This window comes from Petaurus breviceps, unplaced genomic scaffold (genome assembly GCF_028583685.1).
Source record: "Petaurus breviceps papuanus isolate PSGF00001 unplaced genomic scaffold, PetGlider_PUasm1.0 90779, whole genome shotgun sequence".
In the NCBI taxonomy this organism is placed as follows: Eukaryota; Metazoa; Chordata; class Mammalia; order Diprotodontia; family Petauridae; genus Petaurus; species Petaurus breviceps.
Window position 1 is genome coordinate 3,526,977 of NW_027187344.1, and position 18,584 is coordinate 3,545,560.

The window sequence follows — 18,584 nt, forward strand, 5'->3', positions numbered from 1 at the left end:
ATTGAATTTATGAGAAAACACAGCATAATCTTAATGACCACAAGTAGCCAAGGCTTGAATTTCAAATGTGTTCATTGCCTTTGTGGTCTTGTTGCAAATCAACTCTAAGTGAGGTTTTTTCCCAGCTTATAATTTGTATTGCTAAAAGGCATCCCTGGATAGGTCAAGAAATGATCAGAGTCACCCAATAGGTACTTGTTAAATGTGCCATGGTCTTTGAGGGAGGAAGGTGTGAAGTGGTTTGAAGTCAACTAAGATCTTAATTTTGTTTGGAAACACCAGTACTGTTTTCAGGTTCCTTTTTCTTTGCCTCTTTTCTGCCTACTCAGGAATCCATTCCCCTCCCACCCCCACCCCTACCCCCTTGACCAGTGGAAGACACTGATGACAAATGACTGGTGTTGTCCTATTGGGGGTTCTGTCCTGTGGTAGATTGCTTTTGTTAGGCTGCAGGAATGTACAATGTATGCCTCATTCAGTTTTTCTCTCCTGGTCTGCTCTGTCACTGTATTTAGAGGCAGTAACTTCCTCTGTGTCAATTTAACTCAAAAGCATATGGATTTATATGATTTTTTAAAAATTATCTTTATCTGTTTTACTCCCAAGAACTCTACTTTCAAAGGGATTGCCAGCAAAGTAACTAACTTCTGGTGTAGAGTGAGAAAGACTTAATTTTTTTTTTAAATGGCAGCTCCTGACCTGGTGGGTCCATTTGATGGGTTAGTACTTGTTAGCATTAAACTAAGGGAAGGGGAAAGTATGAATCTGCCCGTTGATTGGGAGGATCCCTTCAGCCTGGATCGATCGATATCTTTTGAAAAGCTGACTCTGTTGTGTACTGGGACAATGGTAGCATCATTGTCCATAGCCTTTGCTTCCTGGCTTTTAAATTGTCCCCACTCTCATTCACCAGTCTAGTATAAAAATGACCAGCTTTTAAGACTGTCACCATAATTAACCCTCTGATGAATTAGATTGGGGCTATTGGTCTGTAGAACCAGCTGGCCGTTCACTTTTTTCAGCTAACTTTTGTGACGTGCCTACTATGTGGAATGCCCTATACTAGTGGCTAGAGGAGATGATACAGATAAAACAAATTACCTGTTCTTGAAGGGCTTGCAGTCTAGTGGGGGAGTTTAAGGCATGCACACAAATAAATATAATATAAATTGGAACATAATTGGTTGTTATAACCCTTTACTCAACTAGTAAGGATTGGAATTGATTTTTATTTCCCTGGAGAGGCTTAGTGGGTTTAGCCATCACCTCTGGATATGCCCCATGTTACTACTTTTATGATCCATTGTTATGAAGTCTTGTGAATATATAAAAGCCCTAGAAAACCTTCTGGACTTTGTTTCAAGAGCACTGAATTGGAGTCAAAAGGCCTTGGTTGGAACCCCAAGTCTGCCACTTAACTACCTTGTTACTTGATTGTGCATGTCACCGCCCCTTTCTGGACTTCAGCAAAATGAGGGTTTAAGTTGTATGTCTTTTATAAAAGGTTCCTTTCGACTTTAAAATCCTATCCCTTGTTCCCAGGAATTTTTTCCCTTACTCCCAAAAGCCTGCTCTCATTTCCTCCCCTCCTCCAAATATTTCCCTCCATTTGGCTTGGTGAAATTGTCCAGTGTTTCCTTTGGTCATTTTGGCAATATAGGAGAAACCAAGAGGATTAAAAACAATATTTTGGGTATTTAGTGCTTGGATACTCATGAGAGCTGCTCTCTTCCATTAGATCTTACCAGGGAGGGACTAGGAGGTGGTGGTGAGGGGATCTGGGCACCTGGGCATCTGTCCCTGGCAGTGCAGGTGTGTGCCAGTGACAAAGATAGCTTTTGTGTCTTACTTGTGGATTTTGTTACAACTCTCTCCTCACAAGCACACCCTGAATGTTGCATGTCCTGAGCATGTAATAAGACCCTGGATAGTCCCAGAGGAGTTGATGTTGGGTTAATTCCATGATAAACATTATTTTTGAAACACACACTAACTTGTATGAGCTAGCATTGCGTCCGTTTCTGGCAAATGTACAACACAAAACTGAAATGCTTCAATGCATTCTGTCTGTCCCTGGCAATTTTTTTTTCTGAGAACAGTCCTGCTCTCCCAGGCTTCAAAGGTGGATTGAACAACAGCGGCAAAATCAGCAAAGAAGCATGGAGTGTGTCTGTAGTTGAATCTTCCTGTTAGACTTGCACTCCATTCCTGTACTTCCCCCTCCTCTGGCCTCCCATTGAGCCTGAAGCTCTACTCTGGGGCCCGAATTTCTTGGATTAACAGGAAGTCAGACTTCAATTACTTTGCACACATCTGTTCTTTTGTGTCATTGATAGAAAGTATGTTGTAGTTTTTGTTTGTTTGTGTTTGGCAAAGGTCAAAGAGGGCTTTTTTCTCCCCTTTGTCCTATTTGCAACATATCTTTAATCAAACCCATATGAAGAGAAGCAGCTACTCTTTAATTTCTACTCTTTGGTGGAAGTCAAGGATACCTCTTAATTTTAGGGCCCTGGTTTTCCTTCACAGGCCTCATCAATGAGTCTTGAATACTGATTTGGGTAATTATGACTACCTGGTGTAGACTGTACAGTGGGCCCACCCCCCATCACCCTCCCAAAATAACAAGTGTGTTGAAGGGCTCTCTAGAGAGAGGGAGATGGACAAAAATGGCTTACAGCCCTGTCCTACCCAAGAGTTCTATGATTTGCATGCAAACTGTGAGGACTAACACTTCACTTTTAGAGCCATCATGAGGTATGGTGAGAGGTATCACATGGAAGGAGAAGCTGATGTTAAAGGACATTAAATGATTGACCCAAGGCAGCATGGAGAATGGGAGACTTAGGACTAGGAGGCCAAGTCAGATTGTTTCTGGTCATTTCTCTTCTCTTTCTAGAGAGGACTCTTCGGGCCACATGGTAGGCTGAGTAGAAAGAAGGTCTGGTCTGTGTTTTGATGGGTAGAGCCAATATTGTTAATTTGGGAGGAAGTGAGAAAAGAAAAGCGAAAGCTACAGGTCTTGGTTGTGGGAGCTCTTTGGTTTCCCAAGATCCAGAATTGTCCTTTGGGGAAAGCTGTGGCCTCTCTGACTCTATAGGTTTCTATAACTAGATCCCAGTTCTTATTTAAGTTTCCCTTCCTTGAGGGGAGAGCCCCATGAATAATGATTGCAGATTACAGAATACACTTGCCTCAGAAGACTTTCACTTTCTTTCTTCCCTTCCTTACTCTTTACCTCCTTTCTTCTTTTAGTTTGACACTCTTGTTTTAACCTCCAGGCACCCAAGTAAGTGGGTTGTTTCCCTTAGGGGTGGTTACACCTGGCTGTGGCACACAATCCATCCATTCCCTCACCCTCCCTCGATTGGCATTTAGTTAAGTTGCAAATCTCTGTGCTGTTCCCTTTTCTCTTGACTGATCAGCCCACCTAGGGTTTGTATTTTCCAAATCTTTTAGCCTGAAGTCTAGGGAAGAGACCAGGGGTATTCACACCTCTCTCCTCTGACCAGCAAGTTTCAGGGAAGCTGACTCCCTGGAATAGCCAAGGCCACAGGAGGAGTTTCAGTATCCAACTGTCATACTAAGCATCTGTAGAAATACTTAGCCATTGTCAACCTGGAGGAAAGATTGGAATTGGTGATGGTAGAAAATTCATCTCAGGGGTAACTCTGGCAATAATTCCCTACGAAGGAAACTGTTGGGAGGTGGGCCACTCTGTGTTCTCTTCAATCTGAATTGACCCTATTTAAAAAAAAACAACCAAAACTGTAGGAGATACTGGCAGGAGGGTGTGGAAATAGATGGTTTACTGGAGCTGAGGAGGGGACAGTGTATGTGGGAGTGGTAGATAGGGGAAGAAATGTTGGCCTTGGAATCTAGAGACCTGACTATTGTTATAAACAAATTGGGTGCCACAGGGCAAAACAAAAGAAACAAAAAATACTTGAAGAGCCTCACTTTCCTCATTTGAAGATAAGAATACTTATGGTTGCTGTGAAGAAAATACTTTATAAATGTGGTATAATGAAGAGCCTTAGATTTGGAGTCAGACACCCTGGGTTTCCATCTTTACTTTGCTCCCTACTGCCCATGTGACTTTGGAAGAGATGCTTCACCTTTCTGGGTTTCTGTTTCCTCATCTGTAAGACTGGGGGGCAGGGGATGGGGTTTAGTTCTAGATCCCAGGACCTGAAGTGCTACAGAAATGTGAGGAGTTGTTGTTATTACAACAAATAATAAAGCGGTTTTCTTCTTCCCACTGATGACCTTGCAACCAGAGAATTTAGTTCCCTTTTGTCTGCTTCCCAGTCCTCAAATTAGGGGATGTCTATAGGTCCAGAGATTTGTGGCCTGTTACAAAGCTTGGAAAATCAGTGCCTATCCAGAAGAGGACAAAATTTCTGAATGAAGATTTATGTTTCCTTAATTTTAAAGAAGTAAACCAGGCAGAGGGCAATTAGCTACATCAGCCCAGTCCACTAGGGGGTGAATGTGCCAGGCAGACTCACTGGTTTTTGTTCATTTCAGAATCAGGGGGACTTTTTGCAGTACCTTTTGTTTGAAATGAAGCAAGGACCCAGAGAGTCATGAAATCAGTCTATGACTACTGGAACCAACTCAGACACTCTGGACATTGAACCAACAAAATGTTTCTGTTGCTTAATATTTATCTAATCTCTATACATAGCAAACCCAAACTTAGTCCTTGCTTAACTTAACATATTTACATGGACATGTATAATTTTCTCTTATGTGTGCTTTTGAAGATGGGGAGAGGGGAGGATTTGAGTGGAAGAGGTTGTGTTATAGATAAAACAGAAGTTATGTAATAAGTCTTAAGATTTGGGAAAATGAGGAATTTACCTCAGAGAAGATTTTTCTTCTAATTCTACTAAACTTTCTTGGAATGATTAGAATTGAAAGTTCCTTGAAAAATATGAAAGAGGTAAAAGGTTATTTTGCTTAGATTTTAACCAAGTTTACTGACTGTCCATGTAATAGAGCAGATTACTAATGAGTCTACCCTTTGACTTGAAAGTTGATGGTGAATGAAACAGGTTTTCTTAATAGAATTTCCCAGAAATGGAAGAAATGTGTCTGGTCCAGTATTTTTACGATAAGTTCTTTGAGTGGTGTGGGGAGAAGAAAGTGAACTTGCAGATAGGACAATGGTATGTGGTCATCTTTTAAAATATTCATTCAAACAAGAGATGGAAAACCTTCAAAGTTGAAACTCAGTGTAGGTGAACCTGCATGGGAGCAATGGAGAGACAAAGTCTAAGTTTAGAGTCATGTCCATTGGCCACATGAGTAAAGACAGTCCAGAGGGACTCCTTAGAATAGCTGCCCCTATTTCTTTCCCAGCCCCCCACAGAGATGGCTCCAGGCTCTAGGCCAGAAGCAAGCTATGAGATTCCTTGCCCTCCAGGGAGCCAGTTTCCCAACCCTGCAACCAACATTTGGGAACTGGCTGGCTAGTTTTGTTTTTCCCTCCAATCCTGCTTGAATTAGTCAGTTGGCTTTGTCCTGTGGAAGAGCACCCAGGCCTTTATCAGGCCCCCTATGTTTTCAGGATATGATGGCATTGTTCATAGAAATATAGATACTCAAGGGCCATGTACATCCATGGGCTCATATGGATGTTCAAATTTTCATTTAAGAAATGAAAAATTATCAGTGCAAAAGATACGGAACCAAGATCGACAGGATGAACAGGCATCAGGCCTTCTGCCTTCTCTAAGCCTCTCTCTGGGTGGATTCCTTTCCTAAAGTCTGATTGGCTGAGTGATCACTCATGTCACAATCTCTTTACCATCACAAACCCCTTCTCCTTGGTTCTCGTGGTTACATTAGAATCCCAGTATATAAGGGAGGTGAAGCTCAGCTAGTCAGTTGCCTGTGTAGTACTGTGAATATCTATATTTCTACTATAGCTCTGCCTATATTTCATTGACTATGTAGATCAATTTTTTAATTTTCTACCTGTAAACATTTTTTTAAATTGCTACAATCAAGAAAGGTTTAGATTTCAGTGGAAACCAATCATCTTCCAACAAGTAGGTAGCTTGGTGTCTCAGTGAGCATTAGTTAGAATGCACCAGGTAACAATATCTCCCAGAATGCTTTTCTGCCACCTGCTACCTAATCACCTTAATGCTATTATTGCATTTTCACTCTCTCTCTCAATATCAGTGAGACACATGACCTGGGAATAGTTTATCTTTCATAAACACTTGTATGTCTTTGCACTCCTAACTTTCTTTTTATGCCATCTTTTGAGAGAGCTTGCCACATGACAGATGAGGGTTGAAAAAAAACACCAAACTTTACAGACAAATGGTGACTGGAATGTGCTCTAAGGTAACAAAGTTGCCAGGAGGCTGGGATTTTTTTGTGTGTATGTGGGTGTACACCCCTCCCCCCACTAACCTGTCCTATGAGTGAATTGACAGAGTCAGGCCCTTGAATGGACATGCTTACTCTCCACTCTCAGATCACATGGAGAATAGTGGCACAGCCTCCTGAAGTCTTTAGAGATGTTAGCATTCAGTGTCTTCAGTTAGTTTCTTTGTCCTTCTTCCTATTGATACAGGTTGCATGGTTGGGCCCTGGAAATGGGATGTCAATCCTATTCGGGGAGCATAAAGAAAGAAAGAGAATCTCCTAGCTGCTGCTGTGACAGTAAGTGAGATAGAGACTTCAGACAATGTCGACGGTAACATCAGCGATTCCGGCTCCTCAGGGCCCTGTGAACCCTCCCCCCCCAGAAGTCACCAACCCCAACAAGCCTGGGAGGAAGACCAACCAGCTGCAGTACATGCAGAACGTTGTGGTGAAAACTTTGTGGAAGCACCAGTTTGCTTGGCCCTTCTATCAACCAGTAGATGCAATTAAATTGAATTTACCTGTGAGTATGCTCTTCTTTATGCTTTGAGTTTTGATATAGATGCCTAGCCACCTACATCTTCCAGAGCCCTCCTGTTGCCAGCTACATCTGCAATCATTAGAAGTGGGTTCAAGGCCCAGCTCTTAATAGCTGTGTGTGATCCTAGGGGAAAGTCATCTCATTTATCCATTTCCTCACTTTTAAAATGGGAATGATAAATCCATGCTCTACCTGTCTCACAGGGTCAGGGTGTACATCAGATGAGATAAGGAAACTATATAAAGCCTTGAATGTAAAGGCCAGCTAATATTCCCCCTCCCCTAAAGCCTTCTGATGCCTCACTGTGGTGTGGAGGTGACCGTGGGTTTTCAAGGGCCATCTTTGTGGCTCTGTAGGCTCTGGCATGTCCTGCGGAACTAGAAAGGATCCCAGCAATGGAAACACTTGGCCTTAGAGTTTGCCTGTGGCTCTGAGAATTGTCCTGAAGAATTTTGTGGGCCATAGAAACTCTAAAACCACATATGAAATGTATAGAAGGATCACAGTCTTTGTCAGTGGAGGGAATACTCACACCAAAGAAAGTGCAGGTGCTAGAAATATTGAAGTGATATGACTTCATCTTCTTGTAGAAGGTGCTTTGTTTCATATTTCATTTTGATCAACTCCTGAGGCTTTAACTCTTAGCATCCATTAACAGCTGAGCATTAAGACTCCCTTAGATAGGGGTATTTGCAAATCTGCATACTATTTCTGATTTTATCGTATACCATGAGAGGTATCTTCTTCTGGCACTTAGGGTTCATTTTGTGAAAAGGCACAGCCTGTCTCCCCAGTCTTGATGGGTTTTTTTTGTGTTTTTTTTTTTGTGTGTGTTTTGCTTTTTGGAGGGGGAAAAGCAGGGAAGTTGGGCTTAAGTGACTTGCCCAAGGCCACACACCTAGTAAGTGTTAAGTGTCTGAGGCCAAATTTGAACTCAGGTCTTCCTGACTCCCAGGCTGGTGCTCTATTCACTGGGCCACTAGCTGCCCCAGGTTGGTTTTTTTTTTTTTTAACAGGCTCCCTGCCTTTGCCTCACCTGTGACCAAAGAAAGCTTCTTTTTTCTGTGTAGGGATAAAAAACAGCATGAAACCTCTTCCCTGAAGTCAGGAGTTTTCAGACCTCTTTAGCATAGTAGCTAGAGATAGGAGAAGTGGACAGATGTTTCCATCTTCCCTTAGTTTACTCAAAATCTCTGCCTTAATCTAGACTTGATCTACCTAGTGATGTGAATCACAAAAGTTCTTGGATACCTTCTTGTGTTGGAGACCAGTAAACTACCAAAAGAGAGAGCACAATGGACTTTACATTGTTAAAAGTGCTTATAAAGGACTGACACCTTTAAAATCTCTCCTACAGGATTATCATAAAATAATTAAAAATCCAATGGACATGGGGACTATTAAGAAGAGACTGGAAAACAATTATTATTGGAGTGCGAGTGAATGTATGCAGGATTTCAACACAATGTTTACAAATTGTTATATTTATAACAAGGTAAAAGACTGCCCCCCCCCTTTTTTTAAGTGGCAGCACTGTGTGAGGAATACCAAACCTTTGGCTTTTATCTTTTGATGAAGGATAATTTACCCTTCCAAAGTGTCCTCTTGAAATGACATGAAATACCACTTAGGGGTAACCACATTGCTTTATTCTGCTCCGATTTCTTGGTCTGAAGCTTTTTTGGTGTGGAAAGAGCAAATGTTTGGGTAAAATGATATATCCCAATGTTGCTAGTGAGTCAGAGCCCAGATCAGAGAATAATGCCTTTAATTCTAGCTCTTCAGGACCTGATCTGGTAATAGGTAGCATCATCCCCTCCTTACAGTCACCCCCTCTGGGTTGCTCTGGATGCGCCATGGTGCTTTTGGCTGGAATCGAAGCATACTCTCCCTTGGTCTGTTTGGACTCTTGCTGTTTTGTGTTTCCAGTGCCACTTGAACCCCATTACCCTAGTTTTTCCACTCATCTGAACCCACCAGATTCTAGTTTTCAAAAGTAGTAGTATTTCAGCACTGGTCCTCCTTCCAGTCACTAATGCTAGGCCTTGTTCTGTTTCTCCAGCCCACAGATGATATAGTCCTCATGGCCCAAGCCCTAGAGAAAATTTTTCTGCAGAAGGTAGCCCAGATGCCCCAAGAGGAAGTGGAATTATTACCACCAGCTCCTAAGGGCAAAGGTCGAAAACCAGCAGCGGGAGCACAGAGTGCAGGTAGGTAACTGTGGGATGTGGAGTTGATAACACCTGGCTTTTTTTTTTTGCTTCTAAGGTTGAGACAAAGAAATGAACATACTGTACTGTTCTCAAAGTAGCCTCATGATGATAATGAACTTATTTTTTTTAATGTTTTTTTTGGCCTCGTGCTACCTCTTTGTAGAATAGATCATGGCTGCTGCAGAACAAGCAAAATCCTCTATATACATACCATCAGCAAAAACATCATGGCACCCAGCACAGTGCCCTGTTTATATCTGGAAAATAGTGAATGAAAAGAAATGAATGTATGAATGAGTTTGTTCTGTAAACTAATCTTAGTGATTCAGGCTTTCCTCTCATATGGGGATATGTTCTTTTTTTTACAGGTATTTTGATGAATGGAATACACCATCCCCCAGGGCCCTGGGGGAGGAAGAGAGGGGGATATGTGAGCGGTGCCACTGCATGACACAGTGCAGTGATTCTAAAATTTTTTAGTGTTAGAATTCCTTTATGTTTAAAAATTAAGGAATACCCCACCAACAAGAATTTTTGTTTTTGTGGGTTATATCTATCAATATTTATTGTATAGAAATTGCAGTGTGTTAGTATTATCATGAACATGGTTTTGACCTTGCAGACCCTCTGAAAGGGTCTCGGAGACTCCCAGGAGCCCCAGGACCACACTTGGAGAACTGCTGGTATGGTTGAAAGAATGTTAGACTTGGAGTTAGGAAGACCTGGGTCTTAATCCTATGATTCTTTTTTTTTTTTTTTAAGCAATCGGGGTTAAGTAACTTGCTCAAGGTTACACAGCCAGTTATTTCTGGGTGTTGTGCTGAGTATCTGAGCCCGGATTTGATCCAGGTCATCCTGACACTGGAGCCCGTGCTCTTACTCGCTGAGCCACCTGGCCGCCCCTAAGCAATGGGGGTTAAGTAACTTGCTCAAGGTTACATGGCCAGGTGTTTCTGGGTGGGTGCTAAGTGTCTGAGCCCAGGCTTCGATCTCCAGGTCTTCTCAACACTGGAGCCAATGCTCTTACTCGCTGTGCTACCTGGCCGCCCCAATCCTATGATTCTTAATAGCTGTGTGGATCATGGGCAAGTCAGCTTCTCTAAGCCTCAGTTTCTTCATCTGAAAAGAGGAATAGTAAGAGGACCCACCTCACAGAGTTGTTGTGAGGATCACATGACATTTTATACAAATGGTTTTGCTACCTGTAAAGCACTTAAAAAACCCCAAAACCTATATCCTGAATTTTGGTGTTAGAAGAGAAAGGTACTCCCTCTCCTCAGTCATCCTCTCCTGGCCAGCAAGGTTGAAGGGAAGAGGGAGGAAGGGCAGAAGCTATGTTAACCAGATGAGCCTCAGTGTCCTTGAGTGATTTATGAACTGAGATACCCACCAAGCAAATTGGCACTGAGAAGAGAGCCCTGCTTGGTGAGAGTTTGTGCCACTGCCCTCCAGGTCATGGAAGGGTTCACCAGCTTAGGATGTGCATAAACTAATGATTTCATTGAAAAGAAGTACAGAGAATTCGCTCCTCCTAATCTATTGTGGAGTTTATAACCATGCTCACTCATTTGCTTGGCGTGTCATCATTGAGCACCTTACGCACGCAGAAAGATACTGCGTTGGTTGGAGTGTAAGACTGTCCTTCTCTCTGTGAGCTGACAGACTTGGAGGAAACAAAAGAGCACAGTAATTTCGATAAAAGGCAGTGCATAAAGGCCGCGTGAGCAGTGCGGGCAAGAATGTTCTAAAAATTCAGAGGAGGGGACAGTTTACTTCTGCTTAGAGTGACCTGGGAAGCTTCACAGAGCACATCAGGTTTTAAATGAGCAAGTTCAGCTTGGTTCCTAATTTGATTTGGTTGTGGGAGGAGAGCAGATATCAGATATATTTACTTTTCTTCATCTTACTTTCAAGGAGCACAGCAAGCGGCAGCCGTGTCCTCTGTTTCCCCACCGACTCCCTTTCAGAATGTCCCTCCCGCTGTCTCCCAGACGCCAGTGATTGCAGCAACTCCAGTGCCAACCATCACTGCAAATGTCCCATCTGTCACGGTCCCTCCTACTGTGGCCCCACCTCCTCCTACCACTCCCATCATGCCTGTGGTTCCACCAACACCACCTGTAGTGAAGGTAAGCAAAAGCTAATCCTTTCCAAGTCCCCAGGCAGTAGGTTTCGGATAGATCTTGAGTAGATTCCACAGTGCTGCACCCTGTAGGCATTTGAAGGTGGCCAGGCTCGGCAGGGGAGAATTGCCATGCTCACTCAGTATCTGACTACAGACTTGAATGCCTTGGGTGATGTCCCATGTGTTGCTAATATTGTCTATTTTTTTCTCTCTGCCTGAAAATATATGTCATTGATATCAGTATCTCCTGCCAAGGTAGGAGGATTGATTAATTCAGACTTGCAGATATGATCAATTCATTAAAATTTCCTCTGGCATGAACCTGTTTGCCAGCCCTTCCCCCACACTTGTGAGTTATGGAATGTCATATCAATGGGGATGAGGCACAACAGCCTGAAGAATTATTTTGGACCTGACCTGTGATTTCATTTATTTAGGGAACTCCTGGTGAGGAAATTTCCTTCTTTGCAACATAGAGAATTCTTATAGAACTGGCCAGGGTGCTGAGAGGCTAAATGCCTTTGTGACGGTTACAGAACCAGTATAGGGTGGAGTTGGCACCAAAACTAGGTCTTTTTTACTTCTTGGTCAGCTCTCTAACCATACTATCATAGCTGCAAGTATTATTATATTCCCTTTTACAGTTGAGGTAACTGACCCTCAGAATTGAAATGCCTTGGCCAGAAGCTACCCTGTTACTGAGTATGAGCTCCAGGACTCAAGCCCATGGCTGTTGACTCCAAATCTAACATCGTTTCTCTCCTACACCACTTTGCTAATAGTAATAACAATAATACATGGGCTATGTCCCTCATGGGGTTGTTATGACAGGATAATACCTTATAAACTGTAAGGCACTATGGAAAGGTGAATATATCTCCTCCTCCTAGTCATCATCAATATTCTTATAATTTATTGTAGTGATAATGCAACTCAATTCAGCACCCATTTATTAATCCCTAGTTGTACCTGGCTTACAATTTGATAAAACTATCTGGTTCCAGCCAAAACGAATGTGCTGGCATGGTGCCAAATGTTATAGGGGCTCTGAAGAAGCAGAAGGAAATCACTGGCCTTGGGAAGCTTACTGAGGTATTAGAGAGATGCTTACCATAGAACTTTCAGGCTAACTGGAGATATAGTCAGGAAATACTCAGTTATACGATGGTTATCCTTCTGGTCATCTATTTTACCCACTGATGTTCAGAAGTCCAAAGTAAACACCAATCTGTTTAAGCAACGAAAGAAATAGTTGTCATGCTTTATCCTGTAGAAGGAGAAGGCAGCCACCTTTTAGCCTTATAATTAATATACTAAAATTCTCCTATTTTAACTACATGTAGAACAAATGTTGGGGATTTTGTAAGCTTAGTTATCTGCTTTCCCCTGGCAACCTTCAGTAAGAAGTTAGCAAACTTCAGCTCATAGTGTTCAGAACACTTGAAATCTTATATACTGCTTTTTAACAATTTACCTCTTAGCTGCAATATGCAGACATTTGGGGACAGTCAATCACTTTGGCAGAACAACAGACCTCACAGGCCCCCAGTTTCACCTATTCATACTTTTTGCTGCAAAAGAAAAAACAAAGACATTTCACCCAAGTGAATAAGGATTTTTTTTTTTTTGCTTTTTGGATGGGGAAGGTGGGGTTAAAATGACTTGCCCAAGGTCACACGGCTAGTTTTGTGTTAAGTGACTGAGGTCAGATTCAAACTCAGGTCCTCCTGACTTCGGGGCTGGTGCTCTATTCAGTGCGCCACCTAGCCACACTGAATAAGGATTTTTAAGTACCCAAGTCCTTGGACCCCAACTCCTCTCTAACATACTACTTCACTTTTTACATAGATGTCTCATTTTCCCAACTAAACAGAAAACTCTTTGAGGGCAGAAACTGTTTCTTTATATCCATAGCACAGTATTCTGCATATGGGAGGTGATCATTCATTCGACAAATATGTATGTCTATGCAACAGGACTCCTGGCTAAGTGCTGTAGGGACAGTTATACAATAGCTTTTATATAGTGCTTTAAGGTTTACAGGGCATGTAGGTGGTGCTGTGGATAGAGTACTGGGCTTGAAATTTGGAAGATGAGTATTCATGAGTTCAGATCTGGCCTTAGACACTTACAAGATGTGTGATCCTGGGCAAGTCACTTACCCCTGTTTGCATCAGTTCCTGATCTATAAAATGAGCTGTACAAGGAAATGGCAAACTGCTCCAGTATCTTTGCCAAGAAAATCCCAAATGTGGTCTCAAAGAATCAGAAACAACTAAAAACAACTAAATGTTAAACTTTACACAACACTTTAAATCCATGATAGCTTTTTGGTTCTTATAACGACTAATATGGACCCTGCCCTTATGTAGCTCCTGGTGGAGCTGAGAACCCTGGTAATCCCTGATAGCTGTCCAGACATGAACTGTATTTTCTAGGAGAGTTCCAGGGATTCCAATGGGGCTTTTACAAAGTGGACTGTTTTCTTGTATTTTTTGTGATGCTGCATTGCTTTTGCCTAGCAAGCGATCATGATCATTTCTGCTGAACTCATTGGAAAAAAAAAGAGTGATACAAAAAAAGAGGAAAAGTGTTGGATTTGGAGTTATAGGACCCACGTTCCAGTCCCAGATCTGCCTTTAGTACCTTTGGGACCTTGGGTAAATCTCTTAATGCATAAAAAAGCATTTACCACACACTTACTACATGTATCAAATACCCCGCTAAGCACTGAGGATACTAATAGGAAAGCAGAATAGTCCCTGCTCTCAAGGAAGCTCACATTGTCATTGAAAGAGACAAGACATAAGAGGGTACAGATGGAAGATGGATAGAAAGAGCCATGTTTTTAGAAGGTATCCCTTTGAGGATGCTGTCACAGTATTTAATGTGCTTGGAGAACTTGCCTTTCTTCTGCATGGGCTGGTGGATCAGCCTCCCCTCTCTCATCAGGTGACTATGTTGGCCCTTTTAGGGTCTGACAGCACAGTGGGAGAGCAGATCTCACAGGAAGCACTATTGGCTCCTCCGTGTGGTTTAAGTAGGCATGTCTGCCTTGTAGACCAGTGGCAGTCGATCCACCAGCATTGGGAGCAGGAGATTATCCTTAAATTTTCAGGTATAATAAGGGGATTGGATGAGATAACTTAACACTAGTGCCCTGCATCTTTCTTTCTACACTCAGGTTTGTATTAGAATTCTTAAGTCAGGTTTAACAACTACTGACAGCAAGAAGCTGTCAAAGCCGCTCATTCAGCTGAGGTCTCAGGAAGGAAATGGGATTCCATTTTAAAGAACCCTGATGCTGGACACTGTATCTCAGTTTGCCCCCTCATAGCATGGGGATAATGGAGAACAAAAAGCCCTTTGACAGTCTAAGGCCACAGGTGCCAATTGTTATTAGCAACACTATTAGATAACCTCTGAGATCCCTTCCATCTGTGATTCTACGACCATTGTCATACGGTGATATTTGTTGTTGCTGTCATTCACAAGTCCTTCCCCACTCTTCTTATTTGTTTCAGAAAAAGGGAGTGAAGAGAAAAGCAGATACGACCACGCCGACAACTTCAGCAATCACCGCTAGCCGGAGTGAGTCGCCCACCCCGCTATCAGACCCTAAACAGGCCAAGGTGGTCGCCCGACGGGAGAGCGGAGGCCGACCCATTAAACCACCAAAGAAAGATCTAGAAGACGGGGAGGTCCCCCAGCACGCGGGGAAGAAGGGCAAACTCTCCGAGCACCTCAAGTACTGTGACAGCATCCTCAAAGAGATGCTTTCTAAGAAACATGCTGCCTACGCCTGGCCGTTTTACAAGCCTGTGGATGCAGAGGCTTTGGAACTCCATGATTATCACGATATTATCAAACACCCCATGGATCTCAGTACTGTTAAAGTATGTGCCACGTCTAACGTGTGTCTAGCCCATTGGAGCTTTCTCTGACCTTTTAGGCAGCTCCATGGGGTTGGGTCAGTTTTAGGGAAGGGGATCTTGAACCTCCCAGAGATCTCTGCTGAAAGAATTGCCTTAGGCCTCCTGGGGCTGGAAGGGACCACCGACAGTCCATTCCCCTGCACCCAAACCATACTGGGCAGTTGGTTGGTGATCTTGTTCCCCTATAACCCCATTCTCTGAAACTGTCAAACCCCATTTCCTTCCTGAGAACCTCAGCTGAATTAGCTGCTTTGACAGCTTCTTGCTCTGAATGTCAGCTGTTGTACTACATGTAGCTGGCAGGAAAGATTATGGCCTAAGAGTTAAAATACAAAAGCAAGGGTTCAAAGATGCAGGGCATAGTGTCACTGGTTGGCTGTGTGACACTGAATACGATGTTTCAGCTCCCCCCATTGTAACATGGGGATAATTGAGAACAAAAAGCCCTTTGACATCCTGAACACACAGGTGCTGTTAATATGAATTGTTATTAGCAACATGTATTATTAACCTTATAGAATTGCCACCTTCTGCCTAACTTAGTGACTTCTCTCCTCTTGTCAGAGGGCCAGCTGTCCTCAGGCTTCTGGGTGGGGTCCTTGTCAGAAAGGGCGAAGAATCCGGAATTTCTTTGTTCTAGGTACACCTGCTATGCTTAACATCACAGATCTCCTGCTAATGGCCTCACACACCTGCCTTTCTGGTCACTGCTGGTGTCCTGAACAAACCAGTGGTAGTCAGACTTGGGCAGGGCAGGGAGGTGGGGCAGGGTCCTGTTGGAATCCATCTTCCATTTTTGCCAGGTGAAACTAGGATCCTTTTTTTTTGTTTGTTTGTTTGTTTGTTTTCCTTGAAATGAGGGGAGGTGCTATAAATTCCTTAGGGATCAAGTAGAATCTAGGTGTAAGCAGAGAACAGGAACGAGTCTACATTTTTTAAATAGGTAAGCAAGATTAAAGAAAAAAACTGGATAAAAACAGGCTAAGGCCTCTTGGCTCAGATTTGGATTTTGAATTTCTTACTTTACTCTTGGTTGGTCTTCACAGAGTTTGAACCATCTGTGATCTTGCTTGTTGACATAAATCTTGGGTTTTTTTCTTCCTCCTGAACTTTGGCTAGAACAATACCTGAGTGTCTCATTGAGAACTTTTGTCCTCTGCAGCATTTCGGTTCCAGTGGGCATCTTTCTAAGCTCTAGCCTAAATCCAACTCTGTTTTAGTTGCTCACATTCTGAAGAATGCCACTGGCAGTCCGGGCACTGAATGGCGTGTTTCATGTGACCTTTTGTGAGCAGTTCTGGAGTGGCTGCCTGAGCTCTGCCCTGTACAGAGGGGGAGTAATTGTCTTCCCTTTGCTGACTATGGGGCCTAAATCTTTAATCTCGGGCCTTTATGGGTCAGACTTACTTGACAGTAATTACAACTTGAACAGTGTTTTATCTTTCTGATATTGCCTCTCAGTTCCTCAGCACATACCTTACTCTTGTAAGTTTTGATCATGGCTTCTCCAAAATAGAAAAAAATCATATTTAATGATTTAATATGCCATTAGGTAGAGTTGGGGGGAGGATGCAGTAAACAGCTGCAATCTAGGTTGCTTTGGAGTTTTACCATGATAGGGGAATAGTTTCACCTGTGGCATGTCAGATTCTACATTTGAATGGCTATATAATGGAGGTCTACCTTTTTGTTGCTTTTTTTGGAGGGGGGAGGGCAGGGCAGTTGGGGTTAAGTGACTTGTCCAAAGTCACACAGCTAGTAAGTATTAAGTGTCTGGGGCTGGATTTGAACTCAGGTCCTTCTGACTCCAGGGATGGTGCTCTGTTCACTATGCCACCTAGCCACCCTGGTCTACCATTTTTTAGGCTCTTTTGTAAGATTGGTCTTGGTTCCAAAATCTGTTGCAATTATGTGTGGTAGTTGTTCATTGTCTTTGTGTCTTAGTTTTGCTTTTCTATAAATGAAGCCCCTGGTTCCTCCCACTCTTCTGAGGATGGCCAGCTCAGGCTTCATTTAATATTAGAATTTGAACATTGGCCCTGGAGTCAGGAGTACCCGAGTTCAAATCCGGCCTCAGACACTTAACACAAAAACTAGGGCAAATCACTTAACCTCCAAAAAAGGCAACAAAAAAATTAGAATTTGAACATTTCCAAATCTGTACTCTGATACTGGCTTTGTTTAAGCTATTCAGTTATCTGGGCCATGATATTTTTCCATCTATAAGATGAGGACATTTCCTATGTTCTCCATACGTCACAGGGATTGTGAAGAGGGTAAATGATGTGATCCCTGGATCAGAGGGGTTTAGAGAGTTCATTTATTCTAACCCCTTAATTTGACAAATAGTGAGACCAAGGTCCAAGTTTGGGAAGTAACTGGCCCCAGTTCATATAGCTGGTTAATGGTAGAGTGAGGACTAGAATCCTAAATTCTAACTGACTCAATTTCCATCTCATATTACAGTTTTGAGGCCATCAGAAGAAACACACTATGTAAATATAAGAGAGCCTTAAGGAAGAACAGGTCTTTGGGGTTTGTTAGAAGCCTGGAATAACTCAGTCAGTCAACAAGCCATGTGTACCAGGCACTGTGCAGCTTCCATGGATTTGGATATCAAGTGGGTGAAATAATTTCCTCCAAAACATAAGTGTAGGCATGATAGATGCCTGAAGTAACCTGCAAGGCAGGTGCCAATTTACCACATCAAGTATTCTTGGGGGTTTCTGCTCTTGAAGCTACAAAAGGCAGTTCCTACTGCTTTTCACTCTTGTCTTTGCTACTAGAGCCCTTCAAAAACAGTGACAACCAAACCACTCTGTCATAGGATAGCTACGCTCAAAATCCTGAGTTAACCTGACAGGACATTATGGGTTCTTACACTGGTGTAAAAGAATTTTTGTGGCTTTTGCAAGCCTCTGCCCCACGTGCTTTTAAGAGGTAAGACGATCATAGGAAAGTGAGATGGAATGGGTTTGAAGGATCAGATTATTAGATGTATTCAACATTGCCAGCTCTGATTGGGATAAAATCAACTCACAGATAGCCCTTTGCTTGCATCTGACTGTGGAGGTGGGAAAAGGGCTGTGGACTTGGAATCAGAGGTCTTAGGTTGGAATTCCAAATCTCTCACTAGCTGTTAAATGACATTAGACTTTTTTTTTCTGCAAAATGAGGGAGGTTGGACTAACTTTTAGGTCCCTTTCAGCTATAAAACCATGATCCTCTGATGTCTTAGTCCCAATTCTGTTGACTTAATTCCTGGTATAGAAAGAAATATTACTAGATGGGTTAGCATCCATCCTGCCTTGCCCTTGAAACCTATTGCCTTTGGATATGTATATATATATATATATATATATATATATATATATATATATATATAT

General features: G+C 42.5%; 1 protein-coding gene across 7 annotated transcripts in view; it reads left to right on the top strand.

Annotated features, from left to right (window-relative positions):
• The window catches only part of BRD3 (bromodomain containing 3), a 54,067-nt gene that overhangs the window by 14,858 nt on the left and 20,625 nt on the right, over positions 1 to 18,584 (top strand). For all 7 annotated transcript variants that reach the window (XM_069069237.1, XM_069069232.1, XM_069069230.1 and 4 more), the window contains 5 exons: positions 6,593 to 6,907; positions 8,283 to 8,420; positions 8,988 to 9,135; positions 11,053 to 11,267; positions 14,788 to 15,159. In XM_069069237.1, coding sequence (XP_068925338.1) covers positions 6,707 to 6,907; positions 8,283 to 8,420; positions 8,988 to 9,135; positions 11,053 to 11,267; positions 14,788 to 15,159 — 1,074 coding nt within the window. In that variant the 5' untranslated portion in view covers positions 6,593 to 6,706. The remainder of the gene's footprint in view (positions 1 to 6,592; positions 6,908 to 8,282; positions 8,421 to 8,987; positions 9,136 to 11,052; positions 11,268 to 14,787; positions 15,160 to 18,584) is intronic.